The sequence below is a fragment of the Ovis aries genome, chromosome 13 (assembly GCF_016772045.2).
Source record: "Ovis aries strain OAR_USU_Benz2616 breed Rambouillet chromosome 13, ARS-UI_Ramb_v3.0, whole genome shotgun sequence".
NCBI lineage: Eukaryota > Metazoa > Chordata > Mammalia > Artiodactyla > Bovidae > Ovis > Ovis aries.
The window spans coordinates 78,751,050-78,772,676 of NC_056066.1; the positions used below are offsets into that span (position 1 = coordinate 78,751,050).

At 51.2% G+C, this 21,627-nt stretch overlaps 1 protein-coding gene across 1 annotated transcript in view; it reads left to right on the top strand.

Annotated features, from left to right (window-relative positions):
- Nucleotides 1-587: 587 nt before the first annotated feature.
- BCAS4 (breast carcinoma amplified sequence 4) overlaps nt 588-21,627 on the top strand; it is a 59,661-nt gene continuing 38,621 nt past the window's right edge. Inside the window, exons 1-2 of the mRNA XM_012189344.4 lie at nt 588-735; nt 19,944-20,015. Coding sequence (XP_012044734.2) covers nt 646-735; nt 19,944-20,015 — 162 coding nt within the window. The 5' untranslated portion in view covers nt 588-645. The remainder of the gene's footprint in view (nt 736-19,943; nt 20,016-21,627) is intronic.

The window sequence follows — 21,627 nt, forward strand, 5'->3', positions numbered from 1 at the left end:
GAGGTCTGACTTCCGGACTTTTAGAAACTTCCCAGTTCAGTTCAGTCGCTCAGTCGTGTCTGACGCTCTGCGACCCAATGAACTGCAGCACACCAGGCTTCCCTGTCCTTCACCAACTCCCGGAGCTTGCTCAAACTCAGATTCTAAGGAATCGGTGATGCCCTCCAACTGTCTCATCCTCTGTTCCCTTCTCCTTCAGCAAACTCCCCGGGCCACAAGGAGCTGGGACCCGCTGCTCCACCGGATTTCAGTGCAACGGGGTAGTCTGTACCCACGGTTCTCAAACTCAGTGTTGTGTTAGAATAACCTGGCGCGCATCAAACCATGCGGATGGCCAGGTTCCAAGCCTAGAGACTGTGTGTGGCCTGGACGTGGGGCGTTTTAAAGGAGCCCCCGGTGATGGCCGTCTGGAAGCGAGTTTGAGACGCTGGTTTGCCAGGTGGTGCGGGGGCCGGGCGCAGGGAGCGCGGCGCGCCACTGGGCGGCGCTGCCCACTCGGCCCGGCGCTCCGCTCGGCGCGCACCGGCCCCGCCTCCGCCAGGCGGGCCGCGGGGCGTGCAGCAGGCCGGGGGCGGGGCTCCGAGGCCGGGACGCGGCGTCGGGCTCCCGGGCAGCCTCCGCCGGCTGGACCGTGCCGCGCTCGTGATGCTGCTCGTGGACGCCGATCGGCCGGAGCCCGTGCGCGGCGGGGCGCGCGAGCTCGCCGTCTTCCTGACCCCCGAGCCCGGGGCCGAGGTAGGGGACGCGGCTGGAAGTGGGGGAAGCGGGTCTCGGGGTTGGGGGTGTCCAGGGCCGCGCGCCCCAGCGGGGGAGTGGACGAATAGGGGTGGGGGGACCGCTGAGCGCTGAGCCCGGACCCTCGGCTTCCCTGCAGCTTTCTCTCGTACCTGGCGCTGGGGCTCCGGGGACGCACGGGAGGCCCCGGGGTCCCTCCTCGGCGGCGCGGTGGCTGCCCAGGGTCACCCAGAGATGCGCGTCAGGTCGCTCCCGCCCCGTCCTCCAGCCGACACGGCTCTCAGGGGCCCAGACTCGCCTCCCATCCTTACCTGAGCACCCCCTCTCCCCGGACGCCAGAGGGAGGCGCGCTCAGAGCTGATGCCCTTTGCAAAGCCGGGCCCTCGGGGCGGCGAGCCCTGGTCCCGCCTCTGCCCGCGCGCTTGGCCTGCTCAGCTCTGAGCTGACGCCAGATTCCCGCAGGAGGCAGGCAGGCTGCGTCTGTGAGGATGCACCCGGCCTCGGTCCGCTTCTGTTGCTAGGAGGAAAAATACCTCATCTCTGGCTGTTCTTGCTGTTTTAAAAGCACAGAATAAAAATTAGGTCTAACGCTGGATTCTTTATCTTCCAGCTGAAGCCAGTATGTTGATAGGGCCATGAGAAAGTTATTTACCCAAGTTCACCCGGACTTATTTAGGGCCGGAAAGTCAACCCATTCTCTTTTAAAATGTCAGAAGTGGTCCGCAAGTATTTAAAATAAAGAGGAAGCACCTTCTATCTTTCTCTCTCACCCCAGTTCTGGTTCCCAGAGATAACCATCTTCCTCAGTTTGGTGTACATCATGCCAAGCATATTAAAAATGCATTTACAAATGTAAGTAGGCGTATGTACTAATAATTATACATAATTAGTTTTTACAGAAAACCCGCTTGATACTAGAATGCTGTTCTGCAACTTGCTTTTCGTTATTCAGAATAGCATGGACAAATAGGAAGTGACTTAATGGCAAGGCACAGGGCATCTTTTCAGGGTGATGAGAATGTTCTGGAATTACTGCCTATGGTTGCACAACTTTGTGAATTCACTGAACACCACAGAATTGTACACTTTAAAAGGTTAGATTTTATAGTATGTGAATTCTATCTCAGTTTAAAAAATAGTATGGACATATTTCCATGTCAGAATGTAAGAGCTGTCCAATAGAAACATAATTTGAGCCAAATAGGAGCCAATAATTTTATTTTTTTAACATTTTAAATATTCTAGGAGCCATACAAAAAGGGAGAAGAAACAGGTGAAATTGTCAATATATTTTCCCCAGTTTTATGGAGATCTAATTGACATACAATGCTATAAGATTAAGATGTACAAGTTTCAATTTATTTAAAATAACTATCCAAAATGTCCTTTCAGCATGTCATCAATGTAAAAAGAATTCAACGATATATAAATTCAAGATACACTTACTTGCTGGGGACAGTTTGAATAATGAGTAAACTATAGTGTCAGTGAAGTTGCTCAGTCGTGTCCGACTCTTTGGGATCCCATGGACTGTAGCCCACCACACTCCTCCATCCATGGAATTTTCCACGAAAGAGAACTGGAGTGGGTTGCCATTTCCTTCTCCATCAATGAGATTTTTGCATTCTCTTCTTTGGACTACGTTTTCAAAACCAGGCTTGGGATATTAAGCTCACAACACACCAAGGTGTGGACCAGCCACATTTAATAGTCCTAAGGGCTTCCCTGGGGGCTCAGCTGGTAAAGAACCCGCCTGCAATATGGGAGACCTAGGCTCGATCCCTGGGTTGGGAAGATCCCCTGGAGAAGGGAAAGGCTACAGTACTCTGGCCTGGAGAATTCCATGGACTACTGTATAGTACAAGGTGTCGCAAAGAGTCGGACACAACTGAGCGTCTTTCACTTTCAATAGTCGTAAGAGGCTGGCAGCTTCCATGTTGGAGAGTGTAAGGTCTTCATCATTCTTCACCTTTCTAGTGTCCTGCCATTACATAATGTTGTTCAGTTGGCAAGTCGTGTCCAGCTCTTTGTGACCCCATAGACTGAAGCATGCCAGGCCTCCCTGTCCCTCACCATCTTCCAGAGTTTGCTCAGAATCTTGGCCTCTGAGTCAGTGATGCCATCCAACCATCTCTGCCGCCCTCTATTCTGTCTTGTCTTTAGTCTCTCCCAGCATCAGGGTCTTTTCCAGTGAGTCGACTGTTTACATCAGGTGGCCATAGTATTGGAGCTTCAGCATCAGTCCTTCCAATTAGTATTCAGGGTTGATTTCCTTTAGGATTGACTGGTTTGGTCTCCTTGCTGAGAAAACTCTCAAGGGTCTTCTCCAGCACCACAGTTCGAAAACATCAGTTCTTTGGCACTCAGCCTTCTTTATGGTCCAGCTGTCATACCCATACATGCCTACCATTATGTAATAACCCCTCCTATTTTCTGAGCATGTACCGTGTGCCAGTGGCATGCTGAACTCTGTTCGTGGACTGTGTCATCGCATCCTGGCAGTGACCCAGGAGCTAGGATGTTGCTGTGTCAACCTCATAACTGTGAAACCTGAGGGCCTCATCAAATAAGCAACATCCTGTGGCTCTCTGGTCATTTCTGAACCACGCCCCCCAGGCACGGGCATTGAGGCTGTGTACCTGCTTAAGGATTTAAGTAACCTGAGCGTCTTTCTTGTTCTTTCTCCACCTTACTCTCAGCAGCAAGATGTCATTGTGCCCAGGGGCTCAGCCTCATTTTGTCTGATTAGGGACAGCCTCCAGGAGAAGCGGCGTGCATTCACTTCCTTTGCTCACTCGGGGCTCTCTCTAACTCAGACATGAGCTGGCTCATGCTCATTTGTAAGGGCTGTAATGAAGAGCCGAACTCCCTGTAGCTCCACGCGGCAATAAAGGCACTTCGAGCTCTTGCTGAAGTTTATTTACCAAAAGGAGCAAAAACTGCCCGGGTGGAGTCACTTGCAGCATCTACTTAAAGCTTAATTCATTAGCAGTTCCCCCGTGCTGCAGCTGTTTATAAAGATGGGCAGATGAGCTGGGAAAGGGAAGCCTGGTTTGGGATCAGGCCTGGGTGCCTGGAGCCTCCTGTAGCAGCCCCTGTGCTCGGGCCACTTTGGGTTTTTAAATGGAGCGGTCGGAGTCTCAGATCCTAGTTCTGGGGGTGCCCTGGAGTTCTTAGAGAGGTGGGTCCTTCAACACCTCAATCCCCTGCTGTGTGCTGGGGGTGAACCACACAAGGGCCCCCCTTTCTTGGCCCTACTCTCAGACAGTAAACGTGTAACACACAAAACCTCTGCGTTGTGATGAACGCCATGGAGAATGCAGCCTGGGTGATGTGATAGAGAGTGTCTGGGAGACTTGGGGGGGGAAGGCCTCTCCAAACCCCCGAGGGATGTGCAGGGAAGAGGGAGCACAGAGCACTCCAGGAGGCTGAGTAGCAGAGGGACCCCCACTTTGTCTGGGAGTGGTCAGGGAGGGCTTCCCTGAGGCGACATCAGTTTGGGCTGAGCTCTGAAGCATGAACAGGAGTTGACCAGCCTGAAAAGGAGGAGAAAAATGTCCCAGGCAGAGGAAACAGAACTTGCAGAGGCCCTGGGGTGGGATGAAGCAGGGTAATCATGAGGGGAGAAGAGCAGCAGGTAGAAGCGGGGGGGCGGGTGGGGTGGGCAGTGGGGCGGGGGGGGAGGGGTTGGGCAGTGGGGCAGGCTGGGGCCAGTGAGAGGACCAGAAAGAGGACTTTGCACTGCCTCCCTGGGTGGAGGAGCCACTGAAGGGCTGCGTGTTGACCAGTTGACCAGGAAGCATTTCACTCTTTCTAGGGCCTTTGGGTTTTTCTGTCCGACCAACTTTTTGTGCTTTACTTTCCCTTTCTGATTTGAACTTCCTCTTTTGGGGGAACTTTCAGGCAGGGTCTCTGGAAGCTGCTTCAGGATGGCAGGGAGAGAAAGAGATGTTTGCCTCTTGGGGGCTCTCCTGGATGGCTGAGTCCTGATACCCACCCAGCGGGGAATTCCTGACAAGACTCAGAGTTCCATTTGGTTCCTGTGCTGGGATGCAGGACAGGTTTGGGCCCACAGATGGGGTTCATGGTCTGCCTGGAAGGAAGTAAAGGACTTCGCTTGCTCACACTTGCTCGGCCTGAGTGGGCAGAGATGAGAGGGGAGAGTTAACCCGTGGATGAGGTCCCGGGCTGCAAACTGGTGGCCCAGGGGCTGAATCCAGAACTCTGATATGATTGGTTCCCTTCACGGAGGGGTTCTTTTTTGTTGTTGTTTAATCCTTTTTTCACAAAGGGGTTCTTAAATGGAGAATTTTCATGAAAAAAAAAAATCTGAGTTTCTTGTTTGTTTAAAATAACGGACACAAAAAATAAAATAACGGACAGTCTGGAAACCCTCGGTCTCTGTTTCCTAGTCGTGGTCCCCTGTTTGCTGCAGTCCCCACCCCTCCTTATTGTCCCCCTCTACTGAAGCTGGTGTCAGTTACCACTTACCTTTGTGCTTGAACCTGTGACGTTCCGATAGTCATGATAAGAGGAGAGGAAACTCTTTCTCCAAACCAGGAGTCTGGACTGAAATAGGAAGACATGAATTAGCCCCAAATGCCCTTGGGTCTCAAGACAAAATGTAGACGAGACCGTTTCTTTGTGGAAGCAGAGACTGTTTATTGTGTCCAACCTGTAGACCCCACGTGCCTCTGGGAGCCCTGGCATTTGTCTTATTCTTGTGACCTACTAGTCCCCTTTCTGCTTTCAAATTTTGGGTGTTCAGATTAGAACTCTGTGGGTGGGTTCCAGGGCACAGGCTACTGTGTTTTGAGATATAGTTCTGGGTTAGTTTATTCCTCTGATTCTTATGGTGGAGTTGCTGCGGGCCAGACAGTGAGCCGAGCACAGGGGAGAGGCCAGCGAGATAGATGCAGTGCCTGCCCTCGAGCACAGGAGATGAGCCCGCTAGGAACGATCCTACAGAGTAGCGAAAGGTGGTATATGCCCCAGAGGAGACACCTGGGGGCTGCGATGGAGACACACAGGGAGGACTGGAAGGAACCACCAGGCAGAGATCTGGCATTGTGCGTGTGGCTAGAAGCAAGGAAAGATGATGACCCAGGAGGTGCCCGAGTGGGTGGACCTCAGTGATCAAGGAGAGAGTGGGCAGGGCCCAAAGGGAGGAGTCTGGAATTCGATTCTAGGGGGTCATGGATGGAAGCTGTGAGCAGAGCCGAGCTGGGTGTGAGCAGGAGAAAGACAGGATCCGATCTGTGGACGTAGTGCAGTGCCAGAACGAGTTGGAGGGGCGGGTGCAGCCGCAGGATGTGGACAGATGTGGACATCCAGGTGGACATGGGTCGAGCTGGCCAGGATCCCTGAGTCGGAGCCTTCGGGGGTGTGAGAGTCAAGGCCAAAGTGGGCGCTTGGAGAAAGGTAGTGTTTCTCACAAGACAGTTCGTGTTTCCCCGGGCTGAACTGTCCAGCAGTGGAAGGACCCATTCCCGACTGAACAGTCTGTTATCACAGGACATCTGGGTTTTGCGGGTGGGTCACCTTGGAACCGTCGCTAAAAGCTCCCAGTCTGCTGATTCTCAGCACTAACCAAGAAGCTTGGAAACAGAGTCCCAAAGGTGGGAAGTAACGCTGGTGCCCACCCGTGCGGGCTGGTCACGTAAGGATGCTTCTGCACAGTAGATGGCTCATGGTTGGAGCAGGAGCCGCTCTGAACACACCATTCTGGAGCCAGGGGACAAAAGGGGATGCTCAGAGGTGTGTGTGGTGTAAATAAAAACTTTAAAGGCAAAAACCACTTACTTCATGCACCTATAACTGTGGCTCAGATCATGAACTCCTTATTGCCAAATTCAGACTTAAATTGAAGAAAGTAGGGAAAACCGCTAGACCATTCAGGTATGACCTAAATCAAATCCCTTATGATTATACAGTGGAAGTGAGAAATAGATTTAAGTGTGTTTAGGTGTGATAGATAGAGTGCCTGATGAACTATGGAATGAGGTTCGTGACATTGTACAGGAGACAGGGATCAAGACCATCCCCATGGAAAAGAAATGCAAAAAAGCAAAATGGCTGTCTGGGGAGGCCTTACAAATATCTGCGAAAAGAAGAGAGGCGAAAAGCAAAGGAGAAAAGGAAAGATATAAGCATCTGAATGCAGAGTTCCAAAGAATAGCAAGAAGAGATAAGAAAGCCTTTTTTCAACAATCAATGCAAAGAAATAGAGGAAAACAACAGAATGGGAAAGACTAGAGATCTCTTCAAGAAAATTAGAGATACCAAGGGGACATTTCATGCAAAGATGGGCTCGATAAAGGACAGAAATGGTATGGACCTAACAGAAGCAGAAGATATTAAGAAGAGGTGGCAAGAATACACAGAAGAACTGTACAAAAAAGATCTTCACGACCCAGATAATCACGATGATGTGATCACTAATCTAGAGCCAGACATCTTGGAATGTGAAGTCAAGTGGGCCTTAGAAAGTATCACTACGAACAAAGCTAGTGGAGGTGATGGAATTCCAGTTAAGCTGTTTCAAATCCTGAAAGATGATGCTGTGAAAGTGCTGCACTCAATATGCCAGCAAATTTGGAAAACTCAGCCGTGGCCACAGGACTGGAAAAGGTCAGTTTTCATTCCAATCCCAAAGAAAGGCAATGCCAAAGAATGCTCAAACTACTGCACAATTGCACTCATCTCACATGCTAGTAAAGTAATGCTCAAAATTCTCCAAGCCAGACTTCAGCAATACGTGAACCGTGAACTTCCTGACGTTCAAGCTGGTTTTAGAAAAGGCAGAGGAACCAGAGATCAAATTGCCAACATCCGCTGGATCATGGAAAAAGCAAGAGAGTTCCAGAAAAACATCTACTTCAGCTTTATTGACTATGCCAAAGCCTTGACTGTGTGGATGACAATAAACTGTGGAAAATTCTGAAAGAGATGGGAATACCAGACCACCTAACCTGCCTCTTGAGAAATCTGTATGCAGGTCAGGAAGGAACAGTTAGAACTGGACATGGAACAACAGACTGGTTCCAAATAGGAAAAGGAGTACGTCAAGCCTGTATATTGTCACCCTGCTTATTTAACTTATATGCAGAGTACATCATGAGAAATGCTGGACTGGAAGAAACACAAGCTGGAATCAAGATTGCTGGGAGAAATATCAATAACCTCAGATATGCAGATGACACCACCCTTATGGCAGAAAGTGAAGAGGAACTAAAAAGCCTCTTGATGAAAGTGAAAGAGGAGAGTGAAAAAGTTGGCTTAAAGCTCAACATTCAGAAAACGAAGATTATGGCATCCGGTCCCACCACTTCATGGGAAATAGATGGGGAAACAGTGGAAACAGTGGCAGACTTTATTTTTCTAGGCTCCAAAATCACTGCAGATGGTGACTGCAGCCATGAAATTAAAAGACGCTTACTCCTTGGAAGAAAAGTTATGACCAACCTAGATAGCATATTCAAAAACAGAGACATTACTTTACCGACTAAGGTCCATCTAGTCAAGGCTATGGTTTTTCCAGTGGTCATGTATGGATGTGAGAGTTGGACTGTGAAGAAGGCTGAGCGCCGAAGAATTGATGCTTTTGAAGTGTGGTGTTGGAGAAGACTCTTGAGAGTCCCTTGGACTGCAAGGAGATCCAACCAGTCCATTCTGAAGAAGATCAACCCTGGGATTTCTTTGGAAGGAATGATGCTAAAGCTGAAACTCCAGTACTTTGGACACCTCATGTGAAGAATTGACTCATTGGAAAAGACTGATGCTGGGAGAGATTGGGGACAGGAGGAGAAGGGGACGACCCAGGATGAGATGGCTGGATGGCATCACTGACTCGATGGCCGTGAGTCTGAACTCCGGGAGCTGGTGATGGACAGGGAGGCCTGGTGTGCTGCAATTCATGGGGTCGCAAAGAGTCGGACACGACTGAGCAACTGAACTGAATAAATAAGAGATTAAGATAGATCCATCTCTAGGGGGTAGGGTGGAGTATGGTCAGCGTGTGAGCCCTGGTGTAGGGTGTGGTCCCCAACCTTCACCTCACATTGGCCTCATCTGCGGTCTCCACCAGCGACGAAAAGAGCTGCTGCCTGCCTCCCACCCCTGATACCCTCATTTCACTGGAGTGGGCACCTCCTGGGCACTGGAATGCTGAAAGCTTTCCAGCAGGATTGAAAAGCCCAGGGTTACCAAGACTGATTTGTCTGTTGGAAAGTCCCTGTGGCTGCTGACTGTTGTGGGCACCCACCCGGGAGGTACCCCAGGCCTGGGGATCTGGACTTGTAAGCCCTCTCCAGAGATTCTGATGGTCAGCCTGGTGGGTAGCTCACACCTCGCCCCCCTGCAAGCGGGACCTGCTGCAGGCCTGGAGTGCTGGCTCCCCGCCACTCGCAGAGGGCAGAAAACCCTTCGATCCTGCCTGCTGCAGCGTCTACAGCACTGGCTACTGACTCCTCGCGTATCCATTGAAGCAGCATCCTTTGCAGATGTATGCCCCCCGACCCCACCAGCACCCCTGCCCTGGTCAAGCTGTGTGGTGGGAGGTCAGCTCAAGAGCCGTAGGGCCTGGGTTCGGATCTCAGCCCTGCCCCCTGTCCGCCCGTCCTCCTGAGCTGTGGGGTTGGGTGAGGTGATGCGCGGGTGATGCTTGGCTCGGAGTCTGGCCCACTGGCATTAGCTACGATTATCCATTTATTCATTCTGTAGGTGTTTCTGGAACCTGTACTGGGTGTGGACCCCGAACCAGGTGCTGGAAAGTAAGAGTGCAAAGGAGGCATGCCCACCCACAGGGCTCTGTGAACAGGTGGGAGAGGGGGTGGGACACGCCCTCTGATAATTCTACTGATAATTCTACTTCGTGTTTGCAGGAGGGCGATTTCAGCCTCCACTTGTGCAGAAGATGGTGAGTTCTTCTCACTAGCATGACCTCCTGGAGGCCTGGAAGTCCAGGGCTAACTTTCTCTATCTGTGAACATGAGGCCAACCGTAGATCCCAATTTTTGGTTTGCAAAGCATAGTTGCTCCTTGCATGGTCCACATGAGCCCCCGGTTCTCTTAAACTGTTTCAGGATCTGAATTGATTCCTTGAGGCAAATGTGGTGGACATTTGGCCTGTGGGTTCCTCTAAGTGGATTGGAGTTGATTTGACTTTAAATAATTGTATTTATTTATTTATTTTTGGCTGTGCTGGGTCTTTGTTGACCCACAGGCTTTTCTCTGCTTGTGGCGAGCCGGGGCCTCCTCTCGGGCTGTGGTGTGCGGGCTTCTCGTTGCGGTGGCTTCTCTGTTGCAGATCACGGATTCTGGGGAGCGTGGGCTGCAGCAGTTGCGGCTCCCAGACTCCAGAGCACGGGCTCAGCAGTTGTGACAGACGGGCTTCATGGCTCCTCTGCCTGTGGGATCTCCCTGAATCAGGCTTCCCTGGTGGCTCAGCTGGTAAAGAATCCGCCTGCCACGTCGGAGACCTGGGTTCAGTCCTTGGGTTGGGAAAATCCCCTGCACAAGGGAAAGGCTACCCACCCCAGTATTCTGGCCTGGAGAATCCCATGGACTGTATGGTCCATAGGGTCACAAAGAGTCGGACACGACTGAGCAACTTTCACTTCACTCCTGCATTGACAGGTGAATTCTTTACCACTGAGCCACTAGGGAAGCCCGGAGCTGATTCTCTTTAAATAGGTTTTGTTTAAAAATAAAAAATGTGCGCACACAGTACAGAATCCAAAGGTCCCCGTGACCACGGAGCGATGCGTGAGGCCCCGCCCCGCCCATGGCCCCGCCCCCACGGCATCTTGTTGTCTTCACTCGCTGTGCCTTAGCTTCACACATGAGCGCACAGCGAGCGCGCCAATAGCTTCTAGCCGCCAAACAATCCCATTGTCGATCTGAATGGTAATTTAGGTAACAATTTCTCTCCTTTTGTGGTCACAGTCTATTACAATGAGTATTTCTGTACTTACATCATTCTGCGTTTGTGCAAATATGTCTGGAGGATATACCTCGCGGGGGATTTACAAGGTCCAAGGATACATGCTTTTAAAATTTAAGGGGAACGTCCTTGGTGGTCCAGCGTCGGAGAGTCTGCCTTCCGACGCAGGGTACTTGGGTTGGATCCCTGGTTAGGGAACTAAGATGCTACATGCTGCGGGGCAGCTGAGCCTGTGTGCCACAGCTAAGGCCCAGTGCAGGCAAAGATCAATAAATTAATCTTAAAAAAACATTTTTTTTTTTTAGTTGCTGTTGCCAAATTAACCTTCTTGTCAGGGTCAGGGCAAGAATAGTCAGCCCTTCCGGACATTTAGACCTCAAGGTCAAGCGTCCCTTGGGGACGGGAATGCTTTGGGGGCCTAGAGGAAGGCATTCCTGCGTCTCCTCCTTGGGAAGTGGATCATCATCTGATGGGCCAGCCCCTCTGGGTTTGAGATTCCAGCGCAAGGGAGGAGAGTGCCTTCCTTTGCTCTTTCCAGGCCTTCATTCGTGGCTGGCCCCAGGTCCCAGGATCTTTCTTTTCTGACATCAATCCAGCCCTTTCATCCTGTGCACAGAGACGAGACTGCTTCTGCTAAAGACCTTTGCTTTCCCTGCCATCTGAAGGGGCCACCACGAGTGCTTTTGGAGAAGAGGAGGCGTTCCTAATTTGCCCGCCCTGGGTGTGGGCAGGGCTCACAGTCCTTGGGCTGGGCTCGTTTTCACTCCTATCCTGCACTCACGGACCATGGCCTGGCCTGGCTGGGGGACAGAGGACAAGGTCAGGCCGAAGCACCAAGTGTCAAGCAAAAGCTGAACCCACCCCCACCCCCCAGACTTGGTCTGGCTGCACATGGGTGTCCTCTGGTTGGCCGGGTGATCTGATTTGTAAAATGCTAAGTAGATGCCAACCCTAAAAAAAGTGGAGTTTTCACATAAAAATCCTAACGTCTGGCTTTTCTGAAAATATTGTGATGAAAGGTGTAGATCTTCAGTGGCCTTGTCCTGGGCTGTGCGGACCTTGTGTTTTCTAGAAAGATTTTCCAGAGAGAGAGAGAGTGTGTGTGTAAGCAGTGTTGTTGTAATATAATTCACGTAATGTGCAGTCCACCCATTTAAAGTGTACAATTTCATTCAGTTCAGTTCAGTCGCTCAGTTGTGTCCGACTCTTTGCGACCCCATGGACCACAGCATGCCAGGCCTCCCTGTCCATCACCAACTCTTGGAGCTTGCTCAAACTCATGTCTGTCAAGTCAGTGATGCCACCTAACCATCTCATCCTCTGTCATCCCCTTCTCCTCCCACCCTCAATCTTTCCCCACATCAGGATCTTTTCTAATAAGTCAGTTCTTAATATCAGGTAGCCAAAGTATTGGACCTTTGGCCTCAATCCTACCAATGAACACCTGGGACTGATCTTCCTTAGGATGGACTGGTTTGATCTCCCTGCTGTCCAAGGGACTCTCAAGAGTCTTCTCCAACACCACAGTTCAAAAGCATCAATTCTTCAGTGCTCAGCTTTCTTGATGGTCCAACTATCACATCCATACACAGGACTACTGGAAAAAACATAGCTTTGACTAGATGGACTTTTGTCGCCAAAGGAATGTCTCTGCTTTTTAATATGCTGTCTAGGTTTGTCATAGTTTTTGTTCCAAGGAGCAAGCATCTTAATTTCATGGCTGCAGTCACCATCTGCAGTGATTTCGGAGGCTAAGAAAATAATCTGTCACTGTTTCCACTGTTTCCCCATCTATTTGCCATGAAGTGATGGGACCAGATGCCATGATCTTTGTTTTTTGAATGTTGAGTTTTAAGCTAGCTTTTTCACTCTCCTCTTTGACTTTCATCAAGAGGCTCTTTAGTTCCTCTTCGCTTTCTGCCATAAGGGTGGTATCCTCATCATATCTGAGGTTATTGATATTTCTCCCGGCAATCTTGATTCCAGCTTGTGCTTCATCCAGCCCGGCAGTTCACATGATGTACTCTGAATATAAGTTGAATGAGCAGGGTGACAATATACAGCCTTGACATACTCCTTTTCCAATTTTGAACCAGTCTGTTGTTCCATGACCAGTTCTAACTGTTGCTTCTCGACCTGCATACAGATTTCTCAGGAGGCAGATACGGTGGTCTAATATTCCCATCTCTTTAAGAATTTTCCACAGTTTGTTGTGATCCACACAGTTAAAGGCTTTAGTAATTTCACTGCTTTTGGTTTATTCATAGGGTTGCACAACCGTTAACCACAAATCAATCTTAAAACACTTTTGTTATCCCCAGAAGAAACCCTGGCCCTCTTCACTCTCACACCACCAGGAAGCCCCTAACTGACTTTCTGTTTCTAAAGATGTGCCTGTTCTGGACATTTCATAGATGTTTGTGTTTTAAAGACTGATAAGCCAGAGGGGTGAAGGCCGCATTCAGGCTTGCTTGCCCATCGTTGTTGTTCTGCTGCTCAGTCGTGTCCTTCTCTTTGCGACGCCCTGAACTGCAGCGCACCAGGCTTCCCTGTCCTTCACCATCTCCTGGAGCTTGACTGTCACAGTGTTTTTTTAGCTTTTTAGGTTAGTTGTCAGCATTTGCAAATTGGGAGAGTTTGTATAAAGACCTCTATCACCGTTCATCTTGAATAAAACCAGTTTTGGTGCGTTCCCACCTGGAATGATCTGCTCAAACCAAGCGGCAGCTGTCCTCTTTAGATGGGGTCAGAGGCCTTCTGTTTGCCACAGTCTCCACCCCTCCCTTTTGTCTTCCTGCCTGAGTGTCAGCTGCCATTTATTATCTTGCTGATGCTGCTATTTCTTAGAGAAAAGTAAAAGGTCTCTGTCACAAGTGGGAAACTGAAATAAGCAATGTGAGGAAAACACCGTCGTAAGCTTGGCTGCCTTCCCTAGTATTCATTTCCTGCCTGGCTTCCGTCTCTTTCTGAGTTTGAAGACCCTAGTGGGTCTCAATCCTCCCCTGTGTGGGTGGAGCACCTTGCCAAGAGTAACCGAGAGAAAGAACTTACCAGACCCTCTTCAGCCTCCAGCTCAAGACAGAGAAAGTCTGAGGAGTTCCCCCCCCCCCACACACACACCCTTTCACGTGGAGAAACTGAGGCACAGGCATGGTCAGGGGCATCGTTAGGACTTCGCAGCAGGAATGGGAGAGCGGGACTCAGGCACCACTCATCAAGGCTGCGGTTCTCAGGCTGTCCCTCTTCTAAGAGAGCACTCTTCCTCCTTCCTCTGGCCTTTTTCTTTTCGCCTCCCTCGCCTCTTTCTTGCAACAAATATTCATGGAGCATTGTATTGGTTACCGGTTGCCAGGTAACAAACCATTCCCAACTTTAGTGGATAAAAACGACTCCCAGTTTAGAGTGCATGATTGTGCGGGTTGGCGGGCTCCTCTGAGCCACTCTCTCCTGTGGCACTGGGGGGGGCTGCCTCACGGGGCTGCAGACAGCTGGGGGTCTGCGGCAGCCCAAGGTCCAACATGGCCTCGGCGGTTGGTGCTGACCACCGGGGCGTGTCAGTTCTCCTCCACGGCCTCTCACTCTCCGGGACTGCTCTCGCTCTGTGGCCTCTCAGAAGACCGGAACTGCCTGCTGTTGTCTTTCAAGGGGGTGAGCCAGAAGCTGGCGGGTCTCTAGTCTCGAAAGTCAAACGTGGAGCAGTGCGTTGCTTCCACATTTTATTGGTCAAAGCAAGTCCCAGGCTAGTTCAGAGGTAGAAAGGAATGACGCTGCCTCCCCATGGGCAGAGGGGCAAGGTCATATTGCGAAAAGACACGGAGAGAGTTGGAAGGCTATCTTAGGAAACACAAGGACCTGCTATGTGCCAGGCATTATTTTAGGCCCTAGGGGCACCAAGGTAAATGAAACGAAAACCCCTGTTCACCAGGAGCTTTCATGCTGTTGAGGGAAGATGACAACAAATAAGTAAAATATGTAGGAAGTTAAATGTTGATACAGGCTAAAGAGAGAGAGAAACTGGTGCAGGATGGGGCATGGCAGGAAAGCCACCAGACCAGGGAAGGCCTCACGAAGGAGACTCATATGGGCAAAGGCTGGAAGGAAGTGTGAGATGAGCTTTGCCAGTGACAGGAACAGCAAGTGCAAAGGCCCTGGGGTGAGGACCATGGTTGGCGTGGTTGGTGGGGAGTGAGCAGTCAGAGATGAGGTCAGAGAGAGGTGGAGGGCTGGGATGGCGTGGGGCTGGGGAGGCCTCCAATAGGTGTTTGCTGACTGAGGTGGAAGATACAGTCAAAGATATAATCCATGCAATATAAAATTTACCATTTTAGAGTACACAATTCAGTGTTTTTTAGTATATTCACTATGGTTGTACAGACATCACCACAACCTAATTCCAGAACATTTCCATCACCCAAAAAAGAAGTCTCTTAACCGCTAGCAATTATTCCCTGCTCCCCGCCACCCACCACCGATTCCATGGGGGAGACAACCACTAACACACTTTCTGTCTCTGTGGGTTTGCCGCCTCTGGACGTTTCACACAAAAGGAATCGTGTAAGGATTATTTTCAAGGATTATCGACATTGTAGCGTGTATTAGCACTTCATTCTTTTTTATGGCTGAAGGGTATTCCACCCTGTGCCCACGTCACATTTTGTTTGCCCATCCATCAGTTTATGAACATCAAGTTATTTCTACTGTGGGCTATTAGGAATAATGTAAACTTTTTTTTTTTTTTGTAAGAACCTCTGTTTTCAGTTCTTTGGGGTCCATTGCTGAGTCATAGGGTAACTCTATGTTTAACCTTTAGAGGTTGGTCTCCAAACCAGGCTTGTTTCCAAAACAGCTGCACAATTTCACAGTCCCACCAGCAGTTGATGAGGGTTGCTTCATATTCTCACCAACATTTGTCACTTGCCGTTTTTGTGATTGTGGCCATCCTAGTGGCTGAGGATGGTAGAGTGGAAGATTCTGAGCTGAAGAGGGCTTTGGTTTTAACAGAATCTCTGAGGAACAGATTGAAGGGGAGCAAAAGAGGAAGGAGGGGACTAGTGAGGAACAGGCTACTGCAGTGGTCCCAGCAAGGGGGAGTGGTGCCTTGCACCAGAGTGGTGGGATCTGGGGTGTATTGTGAAGGCAGAACTGAGAGGGTTTGCATAGAGGATGGATAGGGTGGGGGGTGGGAAAGAAAGATGCCCCAAGGATCCTCCCAGGTATTTGGCCTGAGCACCTGGGCGATGGAGTTTCCACTTGTGGAGCCGGAGAAGAACAGATGGCGGAGGATCTTTTCGTGTTTCTTGTTCCAGTCGCTGGTGGACAGGGCCAGCCCCTTTTCGGTTTTTGGAACACTTGCCTGGGAAGCTTGGCTGGGAAGCCTGGCTTGGCACTTTGGGAGAAATCAGGGGGTGTGGCAGAAGGCAATAAATGCCATAATTCACACGTATTAAAAAATGCCCACCTGCCATCCCCGCCGGCCAAGCCCTGAATGTCACTTCAAGAGGAACCGCTTGCTTCCCTCCCCTCGGAGTGGGACAGTTTCTGCCTGGGGAGTTGCAAAGGATGGTGAAGGCATTCATGTTGCTTATGGGCTGGGTTAAAAAGGCATGTGGGTTGCAGCCTGCAGGAATCATATTTCTGGAGCCACTTTCTGGGAGCAAATTGTCCAGTGAATGATTTGTGGGGCACGGTGGGGTGGCTGATCCTCCCCTGTTGGTTGGGAATGTCTTAGGGCCTGTTCTTCGCTCAGCTGACCAGGCAGTCAGCAGATCATTTCTTCACTCTCCTCCCGCTGCTTTGTGACTGCCCTGGGTGCCAGGCGGAGGTCGGGGGGATGGGGGGGGGGGGCGGTGAGCGTGACCATAGTTGACAGGCAGCATAAGGCTGGTACACTTTCCCCCTCCCCAGAGAGCACCCTGGTCCTTACCAGCTTCTGAAGTCAGAGAGGTCAGACGTTGGCTTCCGGATGTATTAGCTGTGTGACCTTGAGCAGGTGACTTAAGCTCTCTAATCCTCTGTTTCTCAGTTCATAGAAAGAGGGAAATTGTGGCACCTGCAGAAGAGTTTTTGTGAGAATCAAAGGAGATAATTCATGTGTAGTGATTTGCCACTTCTTCTGTTGTCTAGTGAGAGAGATTTATTCTTGCCTATGGTATGCCCACGCCCTGTTAAAGGACTTAGCCACAGTATGAGGTTACCCTAGCAACCCTGCCAAGTGAGTGTGGCCCTTCTTGTCCCGGGTGAGCCAACCCAGATGCCCAGTGGAAGCTGCTGGGATAAGGTCCCCCAGGTGGCAGAGGGAAGATGGGGTTGGAACTCAGGACTGACTTCCCTCCTGAACATGCTCGGAGAGGTCCAGAGCTCTTCCTGTGAGCAAAAAATTGCACGTGTGTCTTGGGAAGAGGCCACCCAGCCAGTGGTCCTTCGTGTCCCTCTGGGGTTCCATGTTCCCAGGCATGTTTGGACTGGGGGTGTAGATCATCTTGGGGTTTCCCTGGTGGCTCAGACACTAAAGGATCTGCCTGCAGTGCAGGAGACTTGGGTTTGATCCCTGGGTCGGGAAGATCTCCTGGAGAAGGGAATGGCAACCCACTGCAGTATTCTTGCCTGGAGAATCCCATGGACAGAGAGCCTGGCAGGCTATAAGTCCATAGGATGGCAAAGAGTCGGACATGACTGAGCAACTAACACTTTCACTTTTGGGGGCTTCCCTGGTGGCTCAGATGGTAAAGAATCCGCCTGCAATGCAGGAGACCTGGGTTTGATCACTGGGTTGGGAAGATCCCCTGGAGAAGGGAATGGCACCCACTCCAGTATTCTTGCCTGGAGAATCCCATGGACAGAGGAGCCTGGCGGGCTACAGACGCAACTCATCTAGACTGTGCTTCATCACGAAGCTGTGCCCTCTCCCGTCTCTCATGCTTTCCTCTGGGTCCGAAGGAACCACCAACCTCCCCCCTCCCGGCTCAGTGGCCTCTCGGCTCCTTCTTTCTCCCTTAGTGCATTAAGGACTTTTTAAAAAACCATGCTTTTGTTTTTCGGGGGCGGTGGGGGGCGCTTCTGTGTGTTTCCAGTCCCCCTTCCACTGTGGTCCCCTTCCCCTATCAAGCCTCCCCCAGTCAGGCACAGAAATAGTCCCAGCTGTGAGACGAAGGCTCCAGAGTTTAAAATTGCAGCTCTGTACTATTTATACTCCAGCCGGAAAGAGGTTTTCTTGCGCAGCCGTTTATTTGGTTGTGGTAGCGACAGCCTAGGCTGCAGGCGGCAGCTTCTGCGCTGTATAAACATTTCTCTGGGGACAAGTGGGCACGGAGGGCAGCCTTCAGGTGAGGGGGCAGTGCCAGGCCTGCCCTGAGACGGCTGGGAACACCTCCCTGCAGCAGAGCAATTCGGCCTGGCAAGCCAGAGAAAGTACTTCATGTTCCAGCTGAACTTCCTTCCGAGATGCCTGGTTATTAGGGGGAAAAAAGACAAAAAAGCAGGTATTTTATTCATCATGAAATAGTACATGCTTGAGGGGGAAAAGGGTTCAAACTACTCCTTTATGCAAGTGATTAAAGCAGACCCTTCATGTTCTGTTTTGCTTGGCCCATGACGCATTAAAAAGGAAAAATAATACTAAAAAATATATGTGCCACTATTTAAAAATTGGGACATTTTCTAGAAAGTTAAAATTTCTGGCTTCTCTTGAAAATGGAAGATTCTGGCAACCCTGGGCTCACATTTCCTGATTTCTCTGAGTGGCTGGCTGCTCTTGAACTAGGCAAGTGCTTCTCGAGTCACTCCAAGCCCCAGTGGCCTGCTTCATTCATTTGCCTTACTGCGTGGTGTTGGTAACTTTTGAGTTTTGGACCCTTCACATGACATAAAATATTCAAAGCTCCCATGTCAGACCATATTCTCCAGTTCCTTACTCCCCAGGGCTAAATAAGCACGGTTAATAAGGTCTCCAGATAAACTACAGGATCCCCCGTCAAATATGGATTTCAGGTCAACAGCAAATCCTTTTTTAGCGTAAGTGTTGCTGTTTAGTCTCTAAGTTGTGGCCAGCTCTTTGTGACCCCATGGACGGTTGCCCGCCAGGCTCCTCTGTCCATGGGATTTCCCAGTTAAGAATACTAGTGTGGGTAGCCATCTCCTTCTCCAGGGGATCTTCCCAACCCAGGGATTCAACCTACGTCTCCTGCATTGTCACGTGGGTTCTTTACCACGGAGCCACCAGGGAAGCCCAGTGTAAGCATGCTTCCTTGCGTGCATGCTCAGTTGTGTCTGACTCTCTGCAACCCCATAGACTGTGGCCCACCAGGGTCCTCTGTCCATGGGATTTTCCAGGCAAGAATGCTGGCATGGGTGGCCATTTCCTATTCCAAGGGATCTTCCCGACGCAGGTTTCAAGCCTGCATCTCTGGTGTCTCCTGCATTGGCCAACCCCTAACCATTTGCAGTTTGGTACATGTCATTCAGGTGGCTGTAGTGGTAAAGAACCCGCCTGCAATGCAGGTGACTTAATGAGACTCGGGTTGGATCTCTGGGTCGTGAAGATCCCCTGGAGAAAGAAATGGCAACCCACTCCAGCATTCTTGCCTGAAGAATCCCACGGACAGAGGAGCCTGGCATGCTATAGTCCATAGGGTCGGAAAGAGTCGGACACGACTGAATTGACTTAGCATGCACGCACATGTTACCCCAGTTGAAATGAGATGAAATGAATTCCACTGTTGAAACATGTACATTTCTTGGTGTTCATACAAGGATAGTTTTATATTCTGCCTCTCTTGCAGTTCAGTTTCTCTCCATGGTGTTTCTCAGTAGCCATTTTTTGGTGTTGATAAGAGCAGGCTTTGAGGCTGGGGACTCAAACCTACCTGAGAATGTGGGCCCTGACGCTTGTTAGCTGTGTGACCTTGAGCAGGTTCCGTCACTTCTCTGAGCCTCGGTTTCCTTATCTGGACTGTGGGTGGTGATAAGAGTCACTTTGTTATCTCCTGTGAGTATTTCTGTATCTCCTCTCTTTTGAGAACGCATAGAGCGGTCCCCAGGGCTTTAACCAGAGCAGTTAAACAGAGGCATCCACAGGCATCGAGATTGCCACCAGCACTTCCAGGTTGCAAATGAGGCTAGAGAGGTTTTGAAAAGGGAAAGTAGGTCTGGAGGGAACTGGGCAGATAATCCTAAGATTTAGTTTGCTTTAAAAAAAAGAAAAGAAAATGAAGGGCCTTTGTCTCCCTGGAAACCACTTGCTAATCTCCAGGATATTGTCTCTTTTCAGGCGAAGGAGGTGGAGGAGACAATCGAGGGGTTGCTCCTCAGGCTGGAAGAGTTTTGCAGCCTGGCTGACATGGTGAGTGCCTGGCTGACATGGTGAGGGCCTGCCTGGGAGGCGCGGGTCGAGGCCCAGGCCAGGCTTCAGGGCCCTCCTGGGCCTCCCTGGGGAGCCATCTTGGTGGTGGCTTAGCGAGCAGGAGGCGTGGGCAGCGGCCGGCCTGGGGAAGCCACCCTCCCTCTCTCTCCCTCCCTCCCTCTCCCTCCCTCCCTCTCTCCACACAAGGCTCCCCGAGGCGGCCATCTTGTTAACGCCCTTCCCCCCAGACGCTTTCACTCCATGGAGGAGGCGGGCGTGGGCCACCAGGTGGCGCTCTCGGCCCCGATGCGGGGCGCCGACCGGCGGGGATGCTACGCCTATATTTAACTTTCCTCGCCCGGCGCCGTTCGCCAGGCGAACGTGGAGACAGCCAGGAAGTGGCTTCAGGCCTGGGCGGCCCGGGGGCAGCCTCCCGGCCGGGCCCTGGCCTGGCGGGGTCGGGCATGGAGGGCCTTCCTGAATCCTTGGCTGGCTGCACGGTTGCCTCCTCCCCCGTTGTGTGGGGACGGATCCTCCTGGCTGCAGGGAAGATGGTGCCCTCAGCCAGGAAGGCAAGGTCTCCAGGATTGTTGCCAGATAGATGTGGGGCCCTGAGGAGCTCTGGCAGAATGTTCTGGAAGTTCCCAAGCTTATTAAAGGCACACCGGCAGCCAGGGTTCGTGGCTTCTGCCTGGAGGCCCAAAGGGTTGAGCCCCGTACTGGGAGCAGGCCTGCCTCGCCCCGGAGCCCAGCTGGGCGCGGCAGTGTGGAAGGGCCCCGGTGTCTGGAGATGCGGTGGTGGGAGCCCGGGAGCCACGTTGGTTGAGCATCTACTTCGTGCCAGACTCCGGCCGGAGTGTGCTTCCCGTGTCCTCCCGTCTCACCTCAGAGCAGCCCTCCGTGACGGGAGCAGCTCTGTCCCCGACGTTCAGCAGACATCGGAGCGCCTCCCTGCACCAGCCCCTGGGGACAGCGCAGTGAACAAGGCAACCGACGTTCCCACAAGGACCTGTGTGCGCTTCTCTTGAGGGCCGATTTTTAGTTCAGGTGTGGGTTCAGGTGGGAACCAGGTAACGAGACCGACTTTGCCTGAACAGTCCTTTCTTCATCGGAACATCGTTCACCTTCTCCGACTAGTCCCGTGAAGAGCCTGAGAGTGCAGAGAGAGACCACTCTATCTCCCTCCCTCCACCCCCTGCTCCTCTGATCCCCTAGGTTACCGGGGAAACCGATCTGTGTATCAGCGCTGGCCTGGAGGTGTGTTCCAGGTGCAAACGGGAGGCTTTGTAAAGGGAAAGAGGTTCTAGAAGGAACCAAGCACATAATCCCAAGACTCAGTTTGCTTTAAAAATATATATATAAGGAGCAGAGGTGTTAAATTCTGCCTGGAAAATTGGGGAGGCTTTGCAGAACAGGTGGTGATTAATTTGGGGTTTGAAAGAGGAACGAGAAGAATTCAGTTGCTGGGAGTGGGGGGTGGGGTGGCAGGCATCCAGGCAGAGGGACTGGTCTGTGGGGGCGGTGTGCTGGGCTCAGCAGACCGGTGTGGGCCCCTGCAGCAGGGGGATTGCGAAGGTGGTAGGGACGGGTGATCCTGGGACATTTTTAATCT